General features: G+C 35.1%; 1 protein-coding gene across 2 annotated transcripts in view; it reads right to left on the minus strand.

Annotated features, from left to right (window-relative positions):
• Positions 1-11,497: 11,497 nt before the first annotated feature.
• The window catches only part of EIF4E (eukaryotic translation initiation factor 4E), a 55,622-nt gene continuing 45,577 nt past the window's right edge, over positions 11,498-21,542 (minus strand). For both annotated transcript variants that reach the window (XM_044680453.1, XM_044680452.1), the window contains 4 exons: positions 16,638-16,701; positions 16,128-16,241; positions 15,223-15,362; positions 11,498-12,622 (listed from right to left, as the gene is read on the minus strand). In XM_044680453.1, coding sequence (XP_044536388.1) covers positions 12,508-12,622; positions 15,223-15,362; positions 16,128-16,241; positions 16,638-16,701 — 433 coding nt within the window. In that variant the 3' untranslated portion in view covers positions 11,498-12,507. The remainder of the gene's footprint in view (positions 12,623-15,222; positions 15,363-16,127; positions 16,242-16,637; positions 16,702-21,542) is intronic.

A 21,542-nucleotide genomic window follows, 5' to 3' on the forward strand; every position in this document is an offset into this window, starting at 1 on the left:
TTATAGTCATGTTAACACATTTGCCCATCTTTTCTCAGCATTTAAAAATTCATGAACATAATAATGGGGGTATTTTATTTTTTAAAAAACTGACCAGGATACAGATTAGTTCACTTTAGCGATCATATCTCTTCATTCATGTGACTCATGAAATAAAACAAGATCCTCTTCTTTACTTTTTGATATTTAAAAAAACTGATTCAGTAGAGCAAAATAATCATAAGGTCCTTTTTAAAAACCAAGGTGTCAAGGGGCAGCTGGGTAGCTCAGTGGATTGAGAGCCAGGCCTAGAGAAGGGAGGTCCTAGGTTCAAACCCGGCCTCAGACACTTCCCAGCTGTGTGACCCTGGGCAAGTCACTTGACCCCCATTGCCTACCCTTACCACTCTTCCACCTATAAGTCAATACACAGAAGTTAGGGGTTTAAAAAAAAAAAACAACCAAGGTGTCTCCCACGTTAAAGGCCTACAAGATTCCTTGACAACATATAGAGCATAAATATCAGATGTAAACGAAGAGACACTAAAACTGTTTTGCAGTCCTGCTCAAAGTCCAACTGGAACAGGAGTTCCCTGATGAAGGTAAACTTATGGGTTGCTTTTTGTGGATGACACTGAATTCAGAAATATCACAGAGACTAGTCAATGAGATACAATCATTCATAAAACTGATTAAAAAATCAGAAGAATGAATGTCACATGAATATGATATGGTTTGACTGACATTTTAATGCATTAGTATTCTCTATATGGAATAGAATACAAATGGAAAAATGAGTTGGGTCCAAAATTGGAATATGGACTACATTGCATTTTGGGAATTGTGTAGAAATATAAATAATCTCAATCTGTTTCCCCTTACCATGAAAACCCATCTTTTTCTAATTCCGGTATTCTCCCATTGATACTAGAGTGACAAACCATGGAACACCATGATTTCAGAACAATCCAAATTGTAGTTAACTCAAAAATACACCAGAAAGATATGAGGGAAATCTACAACAGATCCAGATCACTAACTGATTTAGAGAAATGCAAATTAAAACAACTTTGAGACACCATGTCCTGTGTATCAGGATTGGCTAATATGACAAAAAGGGAAAATAATGTTGAAAGGGATGTGGGAAAATTGGGGCATTAATACACTGTTGGTGGAACTGTGAACTAACACAACCATTCTGGAACCAGGCCCAAAGGACTATAAAACTATGCATACCCTCCCTTTAACCCAACAATAACACTACTAGATCTATATATTCCAAAGAGAACAATGTATATATACAAAAATATTTATAGCAGCTCTTTTTGTGGTGGCCAAGAATTGGAAACGAAGGCTGTTCATCAATTGTGGAATGGCCCAAACAAGTTATGGTATCTGAATGCAATGGAATACTATTGTGCCATAAGAAATGATGAGCAAGATGACTTCCGAAAAATCTGGAATTTTTATGAACAGATGCAAAGTGAAGTGAGCAGAACCAGAACAGTGTATACAGTAACAGAAATACTGTACAATGATCAACTATGAAGGTATTGTACCAGCAGTACAAGGATCCAAGCTAACTCCAAGGATTCTCATGATGAAAAATGTTATCCACAGCCATAGAAGGAACTGTCGGAATCTGAACGCAGAATGGCGCTACCATTTTTCGCTTTATTTCCTTCATGAGTTTTTTATTATATATGTGATGCCTTCTTTGTCGACACGAATATGGAAATATATATTGCATGACAGCACTGATATAACCTATATCAGACTGTCTCTCAGGGAAGGAGAGAATTTGGGTTGCAAAATAGAAGAAAACAATTGCTAAAAATTGCTTCTATAAGTAATTTTAAAAAATAGAAAGGGAAAAAAAGAATCTATAGCAGACCAGTGATTATCTGTATAGCATAAAAAGAACAAATGCAAGGATGACTAGTAATATTAAGTTGTATCAAATACAGGAGACAAAATACTGTCAGTGCAGTGCAAGGGTCTTATTGATAATCACAAGAACTCAGAGAAAAGCCTCCCGTATGTTGCATATATCCTCCTCTGAAGGATTTATGGGCTTCATAATGGAAGGATTCTCAATTTAAGAAAGCCAAATCAGTGAAGAACAAGTTCTAGAAAGTAATCATTTCATTCATGGTTCTAGAAAAGGTCTCATGTCTGTTTTCCAAGGAATAGCCTAAATAGGTACAGAGAAGCTTATTAATTTCTAAGTAGGTAGACTATGTATAGTGATGGATTCTTTGCCATAGTAGCCCATAAAACAAAGGAAAAAATGTTATCCTAAGCTTGTGCAGTGACATGGCTAGAATGATGGAAAGGGTGAAAAGAGAACACTAAAAGTCATTTTCTACACTATCTACAAATAGTAATTTGTTACCAGAACCCTAAATATGCAATCCTTTTCATTGCAAATTTCAGGAAGAACTGAAATTAAAAATGTAAAATTATCATCATAAAATATATGCCAGAACCTTGGAAGAGTCAAAATAGTTCCTTCAAGGCAATCCTTCCACAAAGATCTAGAAAAGGTAGTACTAGATATGGGTTTTGATAGGGAAATCTAGGAGAGGGAAATCCCAGAGTCACTTTCCCAGTCCAGATAAGAATAAGAATAGCAGAGATGTATAGGGTCTGGACAGAAGCACCTGCAGAGAATAGTAGCACCTAGGGTCTAGGGACAACCAAGGCTGTGCACTGGGGCAGAAAGAGGTCCTAGAATAGGGGTCAGAAACGTATGGCTCTTTCTGTAGGAGCCATAAAGTCAATTTTTTTTAGGCGCTGTTAGAGGAGCGGCACTGTGAGCACTGTACGGCTCTCACGAAATTACATTTTAAAAAATGTGGCATTTATGGCTCTCACGGCCAAAAGGGTTGCCGACCCCTGTCCTAGAGACTCCCCAAACTAATGTAAGGTAGGGAAACAGGTGCAAAATGACAGCTTTGTTGCTCACTACCAATTTCAGGGTCACAGATCCACAGCTGACAAAAGAGACCTGTGCCTGGTGAGGCTTAGAGTATACTGAGGAAGGAACAAGAAGCAAACCATAGCTATGTGAGTTCTGGCACCAAGAACAAAGCAGGGACTCAGTTCTAGCCTCCAGTCCAGGCTAACGGCTCGGTTGAATAACAACCCCAGACCAAAGGGGAGCCAGCTACTCGGAACCTGCAGAGCTCCCCAGCTGGTTAATGGGGCTGAGTCAAGGATTGATCTTACTGGAATTCTTTTATGACAAGCCCACAGGCATGAGAGCTCAAACTAGGAGGGCAGAAAGTAGACATTGCCCAAGATTAACTACTTTGTGAGCACTAAAAACTGGTAAGTCCCAAGTTTGAGCTATCCCTGAGATGCTGAAATAACAAAAGACTAAATACTCAACTCAAGAAAGCAGCAAAAGGACCCATGAGGAAAAAAACTTAGCTCAGATATTCCCTCTTCAGAAGTTCAGTCTGGCCCTAACAAAGTCTGAAGTAAGGAACTAGATTGGAATAATGAGCAAATGCAAAAAAGGATCCTATATAAAGAGCTATTGTGGTAAAACTGGAAGAGAAAATTTAAGTGTTTAAAAACCAGTGATACCAAAATATGTCAAATTTAAAAAAAAATTAAAAGATTGAAAAAACAGGAAAAAATACAGAGCTTCTAAGAACAAAAACAACTAGAAAACAGATCAAAGGAGATAATTTAAGAATCATCAAAGTACCTGAAAGCCATGCTCCCAAAAAAAGCATAAATGTTACATGTCAAGAAATCATAGGAGAAAATTGCTCTTAGGTCTCTTCGAACCATAAGCCAAAGAAAAAATCTACCAATTGCCTCCTAAAAAAAACCTCAAAACGAATGCTCTCAGGAAGATAACCAAAATACACTGCACTTCCCCCTCAAAAAAAAATATATTGCAAGCTGCCAGAAAAAACGAGAAAAAAAAAAAAACTTGGGGCACGAGATTTAGCAACTATCGAAAGAAAGGAGCAGAATTTGGAATACAATATTACAGAAAGCAAAAGAACTAAGCTTTCAACCAAGAATAACTTGCCAGAAAAAAAAAATATTCAGGGTATGGAGTGTGGTGGAGAAAGAGATCTTTCATGAAATAGAAGACTTCTAAGCATTCCTGTTAAAAAGACCAGAACTTTTTCAAACACAAGATTCAAGAGAAAAAAATAAACATGAGCAAGCATGGGAGATGGTAATTGTCCCATAGAATATCAGCAGAAATAAAGAAGAGAGTACCAGAGAGTTTTATCTGTTACAGTCCAATCTTAAAAGAATGGAAAGAGAGAAGAGGATTACAGTAAAGGGAGAGGGGAAGGAAAGTTGGGGGAAATTAGAAATCTCTCTCTACAGCAAGGGGATAGGGAACAAATGACATAAATCTCATTCCTGTCTGAACAGGTCAAAAAGAGGGGAAAAACACATGTACACAATCACATGCAGACACACACATACATGATTGGGTATAGAAATACATTTCCTTCAACAGGAAGGAAAGAGTTTGCAGGGATTAAACAGTAGCAAAACAAACTCTTAGAAATAGGCCAGGAAACAAAGGGTAAGAGAATAAGATGGAGGGAAAGAGCCAATTAACAATCAACTATGAATATGAAATGTGATGAATTTAACCCATAAAAAAGCAGGTAGCAGAAAGTACTAGAAACCAGAATCCAATGATATGTTGTTTATAAGAAATACACTTGAAGCAAAAAGATGTGCATTTTTAAAAAAAGGAGCTAGAGTAAAATCTATTATGCTTCATGAATAAAAAAGGAACATATTGCAATTATATTATACATAGCAATAGTAAAAATAGACCTGATTAAAACAGAGAAAGAGGAACACTACATTCTGCTAAAAAGGTACTGTAAACAATGAATTAACATAAGTATTAAACATATAAACAAATGGAATAGCATCTAAGTTCTCGAAAGAATGAACCACAGGGAGAAAGGCAGCAGAATCTCAATTCCCTCCTCTATGACTTAGATAAACCTACCCATAAAAAGCAAAAAGAATTTAATAAGAGTCTCAGAAAAGTTAGATATCATAGACTCCTGGAAGATACATAATGGGAATAAAAAGGAGAATACATATATATACATATAGCACCCTTGATACAAACTGACTGCTTATCAGGATACAAAAACTTTACTAACAAATGCAGAAAAAACTTAATTAAAATTAAATTAGCAGGGGGCAGCTGGGTAGCTCAGTGGAGTGAGAGTCAGGCCTAGAGACAGGAGGTCCTAGGTTCAAACCCGGCCTCAGCCACTTCCCAGCTGTGTGACTCTGGGCAAGTCACTTGACCCCCATTGCCCACCCTTACTAATCTTCCACCTATGAGACAATACACCAAAGTACAAGGGTTTAAAAAAAAAAATTAAATTAGCAGGGGGCAGCTGGGTAGCTCAGTGGATTGAGAGCCAGGCCTAGAGACAGGAGGTCCTAGGTTCAAATCTGGCCTCAGACACTTCCCAGCTGTGTAACCCTGGGCAAGTCACTTGACCCCCATTGCCTACCCTTACCAATCTTCCACCTATAAGTCAATACACAGAAGTTAAGGGTTTAAAAAATTTTTAAAAATAAAAAAACATTAAAATTAAATTAGCATTAAAGAATTTAAGGAATTAATTAAAATTAGGATAAAAGCATATTTTATAGATTATGAGACAAAAATTATATTCAAGTAGGGACCTTTGAAATAAAGATTAAAAATCAACTGGAAACTAAATAAATAACTTAATTCTAAAGAAGACTGGGTGTCAAGGCATAAATCATAGAAATAATCAATTATTTCATTAATGAGACAACATACCAAATCTTAGGGTTGTAAATCTCTTAAAACATTTTTATCATTAAAGGAACAAGATTAAGAATGCAATTAAAAAAAAACCTAGAAAACCAATAAAATCTGTGGAAGTAGAGAAATTCTATAATAAATATGGTAAATCTCTCCAAATTATATTGAGATACTATTAAGTGATTTCAATACATGGTAGGCATTAGGAAAGATATTGAAAAATATTGCAAAAAAATGGACCAGGAATAAGAAATCTGAGAAATCAAAGGTTTATAAACTATATTTATAGAAGCCTAAATCTTAAACACTTAAAGATGACAGTGAACAAATCAACAATCAACCAGATTTCCAAAGGAACAATAATGAAACATGCTACTCACTTGAAAAAAGTGATGAATTCAATTCAGGATTCAGTTTGAATCATATGTTTTAGACAAGGTCAATGAATGTCTTGCTTAACTATGCACATTAGTTATAAGGATTTTTGTTGTTTTTTACTCCCAATAGGTGAAAGAAAATGAATTTTTGCTAAATTACAAAAAGTGGAGGTGTGTTGTCACACATTTTTCTGATAACCACCACATCCAAAGAAACCAAATCCCCCCCGCCCCCAAACGAACCTTTTTCCATACAGAGTATAAATTTGTAGCAAACATATTTGGGAGCCATTTCCAAATCAGCTGTTTCTACAAAAATATACTTAAAACAAAAAGTCAAAATAATTCCTACACTAAGATAAAAATGAAAAGATATTGAACTAAAACTCCAATCTGACCAATTTAAGGAAACGGTTCAAAAGAGAAGAAATGCATGTGTGGATATTGACATTACTAATTTTCTAAGGAAGCCTGAAAGACAGCCTAGAAATTAACTGAGCAAGCAAACACAATCTCCTTGCCAAGTGGCAACATCAGTTTAGAACAGTGATGAGCACAAACTACAGCCCGCGGGCCAGATACAGCCCCCCAAAAGAATTGTCTTAGAAACAGACTGACAGATAAGCATTTCCTTTCCTTTGGCCTCCTCTTTAATAAGTTTGCCCATCACTGGTTTAGAATATAAACCCTAAAAATAATGGTGCCAGGGGCGGTCGGGTTGCTCAGTGGATTGAGAGCCAGGCCTAGTCAGGAGGTCCTAGGTTCAAATCTGGCCTCAAGACACTTCCTAATGATGTGGCCCTAGGCAAGTCATTTAATCCCCATAGTCTAGCCCTTACTGCTCTTTTTTTTTTTTTTTAAACCCTTACCTTCCACCTTGGAATCAATATCATGTAAGGGCTAGGTAATGGGGGTTAAGTGCCTTGCCCAGGATCACACAGCTAGGAAGTGTCTGAGGTCAGATTTGAACCCCTCTCTAGGCCTGGCTCTCAATCCACTGAGCTACCTATCCAGCTGCCCCTCCCTGTTGCTCTTCTACCTTGGACCCAAAATACATTACATTGATTCTAAGGTGGAAAGTAAGAAATTTTTAAAAATAATGGTGGTAATAGTATTTCATAAAAATAACAAGACAGTGTAAAGAAAACTACATTTTCAGTGGACTTAGTGAGAGACCCATAAGCAAAAATCATCCCACAGTCATTTAACTGGAAGAGCAACAAATGAAAAACGAGAAATATATGTAAATATTTCCATAACTCTTTATCTGTCAATGACAACAGAACGTTTGGATTCTAAAATCTATATCCAATGTGGTGCATGCAGTAATAAAAGAGAAAAGCAGATTAACTAGAGAAAGAGAAAACAGAGAAAAAGACTGTGTGGAGATGACAACTGACAGCATCAAGGGTTGCCACACATTTGGAGGTAGAAGACCCTGGTTCAAAACCTAACAACCTATGCCACTTAATATTTTGGGGCCTCAGTTTCCTCATATTCAAAATGAGATGGTTGCATCAGATTGAGTGTCTAAGGTTCCTTTTATAAAGAGGATATGCCAAAAGCATAGGAAAAAACCTAATACTATTACTATTAGCTACAAGCCCACAAAGCTACTTCCTAAGGGGGAAAAAACTACACTTATGAAGGCATGATGAAGGTACGAGAAAGGTAAGTTTTTGCAATCATTATTCTAAATCTGACCACATCTTTAGCAGATGACAAAGGGAATTGAAACAATATGCTCATTATTTGAACTAAAAGATCTGATAAAGCAAAGGCTTTCCAAAATTGTCTCCCATGCATAAATTAAAACTAGAAAGATTTCTAGAAAGTGGCAACAGAGGTAAATTATGAGCTAAGTCATAAAATAGGAAGATGTGTTAAGGCCAGTGGTTCCCAAACTTTTTTGGCCTATCGCCCCCTTTCCAGAAAAAATATTATTTAGCCCCTGGAAATTAATTTTTTAAATTTTAATAGCAATTAATAGTAAAGACAAATACACTTGTGGCCATCACCCCCAACCCCCAGGGGAGGGTGGCGCCCACTTTGGGAATCACTGAGTTAGGCAAAAGTATGTTAGGCATCACGAGGTATGTTTGCAAACCTAAGTCTTAGAAGCTCCTGTTTGTGGATGGATACTGTATTACTTGCATCACATCTATAAACATAATTAAGTCTCCAAAATAAGATTCATAGTCACTCAAAAAAATTTTTTGGCTAATTCATACAGGAAAAACTCCAATGGAACAAAGAAGACCTATTGTATAGATGCTATGAAGTGTGACTAACAGACTTCAGCACCACCATCACCAAGTGGACATATATGAGCTTGTAAAAAGATAATGAGCTAGGCCACAAATTGAAAAGAAGAGCAATGAATAGCATTTGGGAAAATGTAGAGTTCTTTTGATGATTCCCAAATTCATCCTTGCAAGAAAGGCCAATATCTTCCCAGTTGACAACATACAGTAGTGCTATGGAATACCACAAGCCCCTAAGAATTAAACCTGAAGCTTAATCAAAGGACAACAGAGAGGTACACTTAGGACTGTTACCATTACCAATCAAAAACTAAGCAATAGAAGCAAAATATAACCAAAACTATGGGCAGTCAGATGCCAAGAGGGACAGACACTACACAACTTGCATACTCTTATCAGAATCCACAAAAATGCCAGATCTATAGGAGGAACGCCCATAAACACTGTGGGAAATGCACAACAGGACCCAGCACAAAGGGGTTTAGATGAGTAGAAATCTGCATTGTTGGATTTATGAAATCTGAGATTTATCAAAGTATTGAAGTACCAGCAATAATTCTGCAACTCAAATATAGTTGTGAAAAATAAAAATTTAATTTCACCTCAACCTTATAGCCGCCCTCATTCTTAGAAGTGATTTTATTTCCAACATCACGACAAGCAGACCTATGTGATGTTCATCAATGCACATTCACTATTTTTTAAAATTAGGTCAGGGCAGGGAGGGGAAGAACAGTAGCTAGGTAGCTCAGTAAGAGAATCAGGCCTAGAGATAGGAAGTCATGGGTTCAAATCTGGCCTGAGATACTTCTTAGCAGTGACCCTAGGACAAGTCACTTAACCACAAATGCCTAGCCCTAACTGTTCTTCTATCTTGGAACCAATACTTAGTACTGATTCTAAGATGGAAGGTAAGGGTTTAAAAAATTGTCACATTCAACGTTCCATTCCATTATAGGGTATAATCTAGAACTGACTGCATTTAGTTTTTTAAAGCTGACACCTATTATATAAAAGGATTGAATTATCCATTCCCTATCCCCAGTTTCCCGGAGGAAAATATAGTATCTCTGAATTAAAATGCATTATTCTAATTACTTGGGTTTGAAAGACTGCTGCTGATAGGCTTGATGGAAACATGGAATATGATGTGATGAGGGGTATAAGTAATCAAACCCTGAGCAACAATTTTTGAATGCAACTCTCATTTCCAAAAAGTTAAATATGTAATCCTCACAGATTTCCCTCATTTAACAATTCAAATCAATGATTCTTTTTAAATTCAGCTATTCTTTAACATTATATTGTTATAACTGTTCTTAGGCTGTATCAGTTTAAAAATCCTGCTTTTTTCCTTTATATCCTGGGGCATAAGACAATTTGGTGCAGAGGTTGACAAATAAAATGGTATAGAAAAAAGTCAACACATCAACCTGTATTTCTTGTGAAAGTGCTATTCACCAGTTGCTAGTAGACAGAAATAGATTTCTACCCACTTAAGCAGGCTGGAACCTAAAAGAGGTCTCAGTAGCATTAAGCATAGTTATATCAAGGATATTTTTTTCTTCTAACTTTAAATGGGTTGTAATACTGTGTCAATAGCTTACATGAAAAATGTTTCTAAATTCCCCTAAAAAATAGTTACTTCAAGTAATAGCTGAGCACTTTAGTCCTAAGCATTTTTTGACAGAAATATTGCAGTATTCCCACAATATAGCAAAATGGCTAATACAGGATACATTCATTCTAACCTTTTAAACAACTTATTCAGTATTTTCAATATACCATATTAAAGCATAGATAAATAAGCTAACAAAATAACCTAGGACCCTGTGAGGGTCATAAGCCAACATAAGCTTCAATGTAGTAGATATTCAACTAAATGACACACATAAAAGAATACAAGGATCTATAAGTGGAAGAAGCTCAGATCTAACATCTTTACTTTATGGATAAAGAAATTGAGGTCCAGAAGTTTTGCCATGGTCACATAGGCCAGGTCTTGGACCCAGCCCTTCTGCCTCAAGATGTAATGCCCTTTCAATGCCAGGTAAGTTGAGGACAGAAGACAAGTAGAGGCATTGGCATAATTTTTGTTGCAACCTTTTAGAACATGGTCTCAAGTTGTCTTAACTAAATGACTAAATTATGCACTACTCATGTATTTATACCACCATCATTTAATTCTTTGTTTCTCTTCAGAAGCCTTAATCTTTAAAATTATCTATCAGTCTAAAGAAGGGGATACAAACTGGTATTACACCCTGGTTTTGAGTTCCCTAATCTGAATCATTTTTAAAATCATGAAACATTTTTTAAAAATCTAAAATGTAACCATTCCACTAATTCCATATTAGTTTCAAGCATACAGGAAGGAGGTTTATAAAGTCTATGTGTAATTTTATGATTTTTAACAACTTATATAAATTATATTTAAAAGAAAATAATTTTCTTTTCATTTTAATTCTATAAACAGTTTATATTCTCATTTCTAGCAGTCACTTTCAATTTCAGAGGCTCTGTTTTAAATAACATAATGCAACTTCCCTAAACTTAATGTTTTATATTTTTTAGGTTTTCAAAGTATTATAAGATCTTTAAGATACTTCATGTCTTTTAAAAAACCAAAATCTTCATATCTTTTCATAAAACAAACTTAATAGACTAAACATAAACAAAATAGACTTAAGGAATTTCTCCCTTTCTACTCTTTGTTCAGCAACTAGCCACTTTTAATAGCTAGTACCTCAAATCCAATAGTGATGCATTCAAGGGTCAAAATATTCATGAAGAATTAAATGCTAAACAAGTAGCATCAAAATATATTGAGTTAATAGGAAAATTACCTTGGTTAAAAAAAAAAGCCACATCAACTTAATTCCATGTATATGGTACTACCTATTCAATTTATTAAAAATTTTAATAAACATAATAATCAAACTAGAGCTCCAAACTTATGCTATTCTCTTGGAAGATACTACAATAGAAGACACAGTAGAGACTGCCTTGTAACAAAAAAAAATACAAATACTTGCTGTAAAGATGGAGAAATAAAAGGACAAATCTAGTTGTCTAAAAGACAATTCACTGTACACATTTTATTTACAGTTTTGTACACTGTCTTAATATGAATGGGACCGCTTTTCTATTTGAGCCATTTTTTAACCAAAGCAAAATATAACCTAAGTAATACAAAGTGTTAAAATACAGCATAAGATACAAAAACAGACATACTATATCTAGTAAGGAATGTAATTATGATGTTACATTTTTTAAAATCCACAATTATGTTTAGGAAATCACACAAACATAGATCACTGATTTGACTGAAATGCATAAATTTGTAGCAAAGCTCTAATGTTACAAAAAAACCAAAAAAATTACCAAAGAATGCACGAAATTAATGTTTATTCCACCTTTATGTAATATTTCCCAGATCCTTCACCAATGTTACATGAGCAAAAAATAAAACAAACAAAAAAAAAAAAACCAAAACAAAACTAAACAAAAAAAAAACCAAATGAAATCAGAATCACTAATGTTATCAAGTAGGGAAACAAATAAATTAAATCTAGCAGCCATCAGCATAGATTACAGCAAAAAATAATGCTGTAAAAAAGAAACAAAGAAAATTGCTAGAAAATGGTATGCATCATACTCTTCCAAACCAGTAAAATATGTTACTGCATACAATGCAATATACAACAGAAGTAATTCTCTGTGAAGAAATGCGAGTTCTTTTCTGAATATTGTGGATAGATAAATGTTTTTGTAATAGTAATGCTTCTACTAAGCTATTACAGAGTGGGCCTGGAACACATTTATGGATTCTGGGGATGATGTGTACTGTAATTCTTTGATTGGGATAATGGTTACGCTAGTCAAAATAGAAAAAAATTTGAACACAGAAGTACAAGACAAAGGCGAATGAGACTTCTCATATATCTTAGCAACATTTAGATGGAAATCAAATTTAAATGCAGTCCACTCTGCTTTTGAAGAGGCTTTGGTTCAGCTCCCAAATCTCGATTGCTTGACGCAGTCTCCTATGAAAGAATACTCAGAAGGTGTCTTCTTAAACAACAAACCTATTTTTAGTGGTGGAGCCGCTCTTAGTAGCTGTGTCTGCATGGGACTGATAACCAATCACTATCTTTGGAGGAAGTCCTAACCTTTCCTTGTATACCTTCCTGAAAAGGGGAAAAAGAGAAAAAGGGTATTAATTTTGTGTTCACAGAAAGATGGTTTATGCATCATTATTTTTCTAGGCAAGAACATATATACAAGAAGTAGAGAATAAAACAAACGCATGCATTTTTTTCCATTTATTGATACATTTGGACACGTTAACTTCTCAAGCTGATTATTTGTTTCACATCAATCTGTTTGATCAGAACAAGCAAGCTAACTAATAATGCACCTGAAAATTTTAAATAGTACTTTCCTCATAATAATTTCATAAAGTAGGTGGTCAAAGTATTATTTTCCTCTTTTCACAGAAAAGGAAAACAAGGAAGTTAATAAGAGATGCAATTTGAACCCAGTTTCTTCTGTCTCCCAATCTGGTGCTATAATATATCAACAGAACAAGAAAAATTCCATACAAGAGGAATATATTTGTGTGAAGCTGATCCAAGGAAAAATGGAAGGACAAAACACAGCACAAAAATGAAACATATGAGCTACCAAGTGGTTTATATGTGGTCCAAAATGTAAAAATCCTTGAAATATGTTGTAAAGCACTTTCCAAAGAACTCAATTAGTAAATTTTGTAAAATAAGAACATTTCATTAAAAAAACACAAATGTCCTTTTTTTTCACTGTCATCTCCCCTTGACAGAAATTGTATCTAATATATAGCTGTTTGAAGTACTGCAATAATATAAACATAGCTCTCATATTTAAGATTCCTTGAATATAGAAAAATATATTTATTTGATTATACCAATTCATTAATATATTAATAAAAAGAAATACTATCAAAATATATCTTTCCTCGGAAAACAAAGATTAAAAAGTTTTTTATATAATCAACTGAATTTCTAGGCAACTAAAACTTGAAGGATATAAAGAATTGGAAAACAAATCCATGCTTATCTGATTGCAAAAAACATGCATGCTGAGATAGCAGAACTCATTAAAAACAATTACTGCTATTCATTCAATTATGATGTTTATTATTTGTGAGAGACTTTACATCATTTTCTTCATATGGCTAAGTGGGATGAGATTATTATACTACCTAAATTTTTAGGCTGATTAAAAAATTTGGCTTGTTAAATCTGAAAATTTCTGGAACCCATGAAATCCATTTAAAATAGGTAAAAAAATTCACACACTAAAAGTACAAAGAAAAAATATTCAAGTTAAAAAGGGCTACTACATGGGGGCAGCTGGGTAGCTCAGTGGAGTGAGAGCCAGGCCTAGAGACAGGAGGTCCTAGGTTCAAATCTGGCCTCAGACACTTCCCAGCTGGGCAAGTCACTTGACCCCCATTGCCCACCCTTACCAATCTTCCACCTATAAGACAATACACTGAAGTACAAGGGTAAAAAAATAAATAAATAAACAAATAAATAAATAAATAAATGAATGAATGAATGAATAAATTAAAAAAAAAGGGGGCTACTACCTATTAATTTTTACCAAGAATTATATATCAAATAAAAATCAAGGGTGGGATGGGGGGTTGGGGGGGTGGTGGTGGGAGGAAGCTAGGTGCCTCAATGGATAGAAAGCCAGATTTAGAGATGGAAGATCCTGGTTGAACCTAGCATCAGACACTTCTTAGCTATATGGCCCTGGGCAACTCACTTAACCCCAAATGCCTCTCTTACTGCTCTTCTGCCTTGAAACTGATACTTAATATTAATAGATTCTAAGACAGAAGGTAAGGGTGAAAAAAAGAAAAACAAAAAACTAAAGACATATCCAAAACACACACTAAATAAATTCATATACAGGGGAGAATATAGATCTGTTAATCTCTCAGTGTAGGGAATGAATCTCTCAGTGTAGGGAATGCCTTATTTGGCAATTATCTTCCCCAATGCAGAATAGCAACTCATTTATAACTTATAACTTAATAAGGTGCATAAGGTTTTAAGAAGTATACAGTCACAATTAGTAGGAGTCTGAAGCATGACTCCAACTGAGATCCCTCTTGCTTCAAGATCTCTAAGCACCATTCTATATATTATTTACTTATTACTTGACGCAAAATAGCAAAGGATAATCTAATAAAATCCCTGTCAAATTCTTACGGTAATAATATTACTATAAATGTGTTTATAACACAGAATGGCTAAATACAGTTATAACCAATCTAAAGCAACAATCAAAACCAAAAGTAATGAAGATTCTGAAAATCTAGCATGAAATCTGTCCATATTTTAGTCTCGTTGGTGATCTCTTTATCCCCACCCTTATGCCCCAGAATTTAAAAAGTTTTGGCAATGTATACTTCAAATGTATCATAACTGATATGAAAATAAGTGTGAAAAGGCTGGAAAACAAAATTTTGATATAATAGTACTTTATACAATGGGGGAATATTTAAGTGATCTTAAACAAATGTTTTATTCCTGGTCAAAGAGAAATATTATCTGTGAGAGACAGAATAATTAATCAAGTATGAGAACAGGACCACATACTAGTTAAAGCATTTTGCAAGAATGAAAAGTATTCATGAAAACCTTTATACGGCACTGAAGTTAACTCAAGCCATAAATAAAAATGTTTCCTTCTCAAGCTTTAACACCCTAGTAATATATTTTTAAATGAGGCTTACCCTATATGTGTAACAGCATCTCTGTTTTCACACTCAGTAGTCCATATTGCTATCTTATCGCCTTTAGCTCTAACATTAACAACAGCTCCACACACATCATCACTGTAGTCATCAAATGACTCTCCAATAAGGCACAGCAGCTAAGAAAGAAAAAAAAGCCCCATTACAAATGACTTGTAACCTTGTGCACACACTACACACAAAGAATAGGTAACTCTACCAACTTTCAGCCATCATTGATTAAGGCTCTGCCCCTCCAAGAGCACAGTTCACTTGGTACTGTGTGGCTTTTCAATTTGTCCTTCATTTCATCATTGAGCACGGTTAGTCAGATGACTAAGAAACAGGATGAAATTCAACTCCCCAAAAAATCTGCTACAGATTTTTTCAGTAAATATTTGAGCAGGTAAGTTTTACATATTTCAAACTTTTACTAGGTTACAAAAGAATATACTATCCAGTTATACTGAAAAATTTTTTAAGAATTTTTTAAAAATATGGGTTTAAACTGACAGTCTCTTGGTTATCTCAACAATGTAATGAATAGACTATGAAGTGAAAAGCCAAGAGTTAAGATCAAAACTCTAAAACTATGCAAATCCTATCATGACCTAAACTCAAAGGAAAAAAGCAAGTTATCTTTGTTAAAGGCAAATTATTTCTTTCACTTAAGATACTTAGGGTGATTCACTGATCAAGCAAATGCACCTCCTAAAATGTATTAACTACACTAATTATATTAGCCAATATACTGGTATATTAGCAATTACTATTGCTAATGTTATTCTCTTTTCAAACAAGAGAAAGACCATTATGTAATGAAAACCTCTTTCCAAAGAGTTGGAATATCACCAGAAATCTAAAATTGCCAGTTGAAAAATTATTTTAAACTTAAAAAATCTTACTGTCTCTAGCCAAAAGCGATCAAGGTCACTTCGTCTCTGCTGTTTATTTAATGTAATTAGCCATCGTCCTCCTCGTTTGTTTTTTTCGTCTTCCCACATAGGCTCAATTCCATCCTGTAAAATTTAAGGGCAGATTATCAGACACCACTTAAGAAAAATGATTACTAGAGAGTTCAAACCAAAAACAACAACTCCCCCTCCTGTATTTGCAAATAAAAAATCCCTTTGAAATCTCAATAATCTCCATAAATACTCCAACAGAAGAGAAGCATTAATAGGTAGTCCTTTGAACCTATATTACCATTACACACTATATACAGAATAAAGATAATGGTTTTTATTATAAAAATATACCTATAAAAACTACTTGACAATGCATATGTATGTATCTGTCTATCTTTCTATATGCATATTGTTAGACCATGTTTCATAGTATATGGGAATATTTCTTAACATATGTAAATGATTCATATCCACTTAATTTTAGAGTCAGTAATTAATAAGTCATACCTTAAAAAGTGAGTAGTCACAGCCAGGCATTAAATTACTAGACAGCTGGATATGGTTGTATAAACTATGTAAAAGAAAATGACAGTTATGAACAAAAAAAAATGAGGCAAAGTTAAGAGCTTTATCACCTTTAAAGACTATGATGAAAAAATAGATCACAAGATTAGATATATTCCTACTTAGCAATTTAGATAGGCTTATTGAACTGATTTTCATTCATGAATAAAGTTCAAGAATTTTTTTCTGACAACTGCAATTGTTTTTGATGTAAAATATCTAACACTTCTGTAATGCCAAAATATCAGTATATCATATCTGAACTTGATTTAATATAAGAAGATCAGTGGGGAATATGTATGAATCTACATGACCATGAAGGCTTAAAAGATTTAAGTGAAATGAATTATCTAGCTGAGGCAGAGAACTACAACAATGACTTAGTTCCTGTTTTAAAATATATGAAGTAGAATCACAAACTTTCAACAGTTGAAAGGGACCTGATACTACTATAGCCCTAACAAGTGGTAACCCAGACTTTGAAAACCATTCCTTTGATGACCACCTTCTCCCATCTCCAGAGAAGGTAGAGCTTGTCATCTGCCAAAGTACCTCAATTATACCTTTGAATAGTCCTAATTATTATATTTATCGTTAAAATTGTTATTCCCCTTAAATCAAGCCTAAATCTGTTTCTGCAATACTCATAAATTATTTCTAGTTCTCTGAAGCCTGAACAAATCTGTTCCATCATTTCTTTCTATATGGCAGTCTTTCAAATACTGGCTATCATTTCCTGACCAAATCTTTTCTATTTCATGATAGGTATTATCTTGAGATCTTTCAACTGATCCTTCATAGAATATGATCTCTTGCCCTCATCATCCTTTTTTAACTTGTTTTAGATGCTCTCCAGACTGTGTCAATTTACTTCCCAAAATGTGTCATGTAGAAGTGAAAATGATCACCTGCTATGTGGTCTGACCCAAGGGGACAAAATGGAACTACAATCTGTGGCATTGATATTCTGGACACCATGCCTCTAATATAGCCTAAGTTGGCATTCTTTTTTTTTTTCTTTTCCAGATGCCATGTCATTCTGCTGACATAAAGATCAACTTTACAATAGGATGCTGAGTAGTAATTTAATAATTGTCTATGTTTGGAAAAAGCACAAGAAATTGCACATAAAAATGAAATATTTTGATGGACATAAGATTATCTTGAACATAGGCAATAAGAGAACCTAAATTGTACTCAATTCCCAAAGATATTCAAGACCAAAACAGAGTAGCTATCTGGGATGATGTAGGTACTCACTTCACTGGAAAAAGGGGGCTGGACTAGATGCTCTCTTGAAGTCCCCCTTTCAGCTATATGATCCTGTCAATGAATTATGGACTCCCTATATGACAGTTTTGGGGAGGACATATTTCACACAGATTAAAAATACAAGCTACACAGAAACGATGTATATAATACTAGGTTCATAACTTGATCTTAATATGGAAGCTCTACATAAAGCTTTCAAATAATTAATCTAAAATTTTATTAGTTCAAGTACTCTCTTCCACCAACACAAACTGATCTGATGGTTACTGTGGCCTTAAATCATCCTTTGGTAAAACTGATAATGCATCACTCTACCCTAGATAAGGCTGGTCCATGAATGAGGGACATAAATAGTCTGTCACCAGGCCTATATTTTCCATCTTAATGAGATCTGCTGGAGCTTGCCCTCTGCTGAGCTGATCCAAGGTTACTTCCATATCAGGACAAGCCAGCACTAAAGAGTAAGTCTCAGATGGCTTTTCTTAATTAGAGGGAAATGTCTCAAGAAAGAATACAAAACATTGTTCTACTCATCTCTATAGATAAGTCTAAGACAAGAACTTGGCAATTCATGGTTCACATGCTACTAAATTCCCCTTTTTGGTAAGATACTGTTCTGGAAGTGAAGGGGATTCTTGTAACTGTAAAAGGTATAAATACTGCTATACTTCCAGGATGATCTCTATCCATTTTCCTCTGCCACACCAACTGAAGAATAAATTAAAGTTTATAAGAGTATTGTCTCAGTATTAACACTCTACCTTTTTGAGTAAGGAACTATATTACCTGCTACAGTGATATCCTTGAAGCATCTTAAGGAGACAAAATACATTACTCTTTCTTCGACCAGGCCCTATAGTTTTCTCACAAACATGAATTGTCTTAAAGGAATCCTGGAAAACCCAACACACACCCTTACAAAAAAACAAAAAAACAAATATCTGGTCCCAACAATGTAAGGCCCTGCTAGTCTCTCCAGAAAGCAGCTAGGAGCAAACCAATAGAAAGTACATGAAGAAAACTATATATTATTTAACAAATAAGTGATCAAAGTATAAAACAGTTTTCAAAGAAATATAAACTATCAACAAACATGTACAAATCAAAACAACACTTCATCTTCATCTCACCTATCAAAATGGTAAAGATAATAAAACACAGAAATAGTCTATGTTCGAGGGGCCATGGGGAAGACACGCATTAATACACTGTTAGTGGAACTGTGGTTTGTTCTAATAGCTCTGGGGAGAAAAAATTTTGACATTCACTCAGTAATTTCATTCCTAGATACATACCCTAAAAGGAGACCACAGACCAAAAGAAAAGTTTGCACATATACTATAACATTTGTAGTAGTTTTTTCTGTGGTCACGTAGAAGCAAAAAAAAAAAAAAAAAGAAAGAAACTACAGTGGGTATCAATAAACAGAGAAAAGTGAACATGATAATGGAGAACTGCATCATAGTACAATGGCTAAACTGCTCCAGAAGAGTGGCTACTATTCCCTTTCTTCTCACTCCTTAACTCTTTGCAGTCTGGCATTCAAATGGAACCTCCAAAAATTACAAATGATCTTTAACTATCAAATTGAATGGTCTTCTCTCAATCCTCATCCTTCTTACTTTGCTATAGTTGATCCTTCCCTGTTTTTGTGATACTACTCTACCTTAGCTCTCCCACCTGTCCTTCTTAGTCTCTTTTGCCCCAAAATCCTCAGTCAGGTCACACCCTTGAATACAGGGTGTGAATGATCCCCACACCCACCCTTGTCCAGGGCCGCCTTCTCCCTCTATATTATTTTACTGGTGATACCCCATCAGTGTCCATGGATTCAATTATAATCCTTATCTGGTGATTTTCAAATCTGCTTATCTAGTCATAACCTCGGTTCTCCCCTCCAGTCTCCCATCTTTAAATGTCTATTATAGGGGGGCAGCTGGGTAGCTCAGTGGATTGAGAGCCAGGCCTAGAGACGGGAGGTCCTAGGTTCAAATCCGGCCTCAGACACTTCTCAGCTGTGTGACCCTGGGCAAGTCACTTGACCCCCATTGCCTACCCTTACCACTCTTCCACCTATAAGTCAATACACAGAAGTTAAGGGTTTAAAAAAAAAATGTCTATTATAGAAACATCAAGCTGGAAATTCCATGGACATCTTAAACTCACTATGTCCCTAACCGACCCACATTAACTTTCCCTACCCAAACTTTCCTCTATTCCTAACTTTTTCTTACAATTGAGAGTATCACCTATTCTCAGTCACCCAGGCTCAAAACCTAGGTATCATCCTTCACTCCTAACTTTCATTCCCTATCTCCAATTGCTGTCAAATCCTGCCAATTCTATGCCCTCTTCTCTCCTCTAACACTGTCACCATCTTAGTATAATACGTTCTCATCACCTCTAACAGTAATTGGATGGTCTCCCTACCTCAAATCTCCTTGAACCTGGTCCATTCTTTACCTCTAACTCAGTCTAAGTCTGTACCATGTCCGTAATTGAATGAACTCTATAAATCTTTCTGAACCAAAAACAAAATCCAATTTTTTGGCATTCAAATTCTTCAAAATAGGGCTACCTCCTCCCATTACAATCTTCTTACATCTTATCCCCACACACTCAGTGATCCCGAGTCACTGGATCTTTGTTGTTCCTACACAAGGCACTCCATATCTCCCAATTTATACAGTATTTTCACTGGCTGTCCATAACGGATACAGAAAGTTGTTCATCTCTGCCTACTGGCTTTTATGGTTTTCTCTAAGTCCTCATCTTCTACTTTCTGATCCCCCTTAATTTCAGTGCCATTATTAAATATATATCGTATATAGTTTGTTCACATATAATTGTTTGCATGTTGTCTCCTCCCTTAGACTGTGATCTTCTTGAGAGCAGGGACTATCTTTAGTTTCTCTTTGTATCTGTAACAATGTCTGGCATATAGTAGGCGTTTAATAAATGTTTGTGGTATAAAGGAAAATCAAAGGAATGGATTGTTAAGAAATAAGTAAAGCATTTATTAATGTGCTTATTATTAATGTATTTTATACTATACTTGTGCCTGGCATATGGTAAATGCTCCAAAAATACTCATTCACTTCCATCTAGCAAATCTATCTCCCACTATATGCTAAGCACTATGCTACTAGCCACTGAGGATACAAATAAGGAAAAAGGTCCCTACTTACAAGTAGCTTACATCCAAAAGGGGAGGCAACAAATATCTAAGTATATATAAAATAAATAAAAGGAGAATACACATACAAATAAATTAGAAAAGAGGCCTGTATACTAGCAATTTGTGCAACCAAGGAAGGCTTCAAGTATAACAGGGATACTCTGAGCTTTGCTTTGAAGGAAGACATATTCTGCAGAGGAAGTAACAGAGGGAATGTATCTCAGGCAATTTTATGGAGACAGAAGACAAAAGTGCCATAGGAGAAGACCAGAAAGAAAGTCAGTGACTGAATTGTTTCAGTGTAGGAGGGGTAGGCAAAATGTCAAACAAAGCTGGAAAGATGGTTGATGGCCAGCTTGTGATGGGTTTTGAAAGAGGAGTTTATAACTGATACTAGA

This window comes from Gracilinanus agilis, chromosome 6 (genome assembly GCF_016433145.1).
Source record: "Gracilinanus agilis isolate LMUSP501 chromosome 6, AgileGrace, whole genome shotgun sequence".
Classification (NCBI taxonomy): Eukaryota; Metazoa; Chordata; class Mammalia; order Didelphimorphia; family Didelphidae; genus Gracilinanus; species Gracilinanus agilis.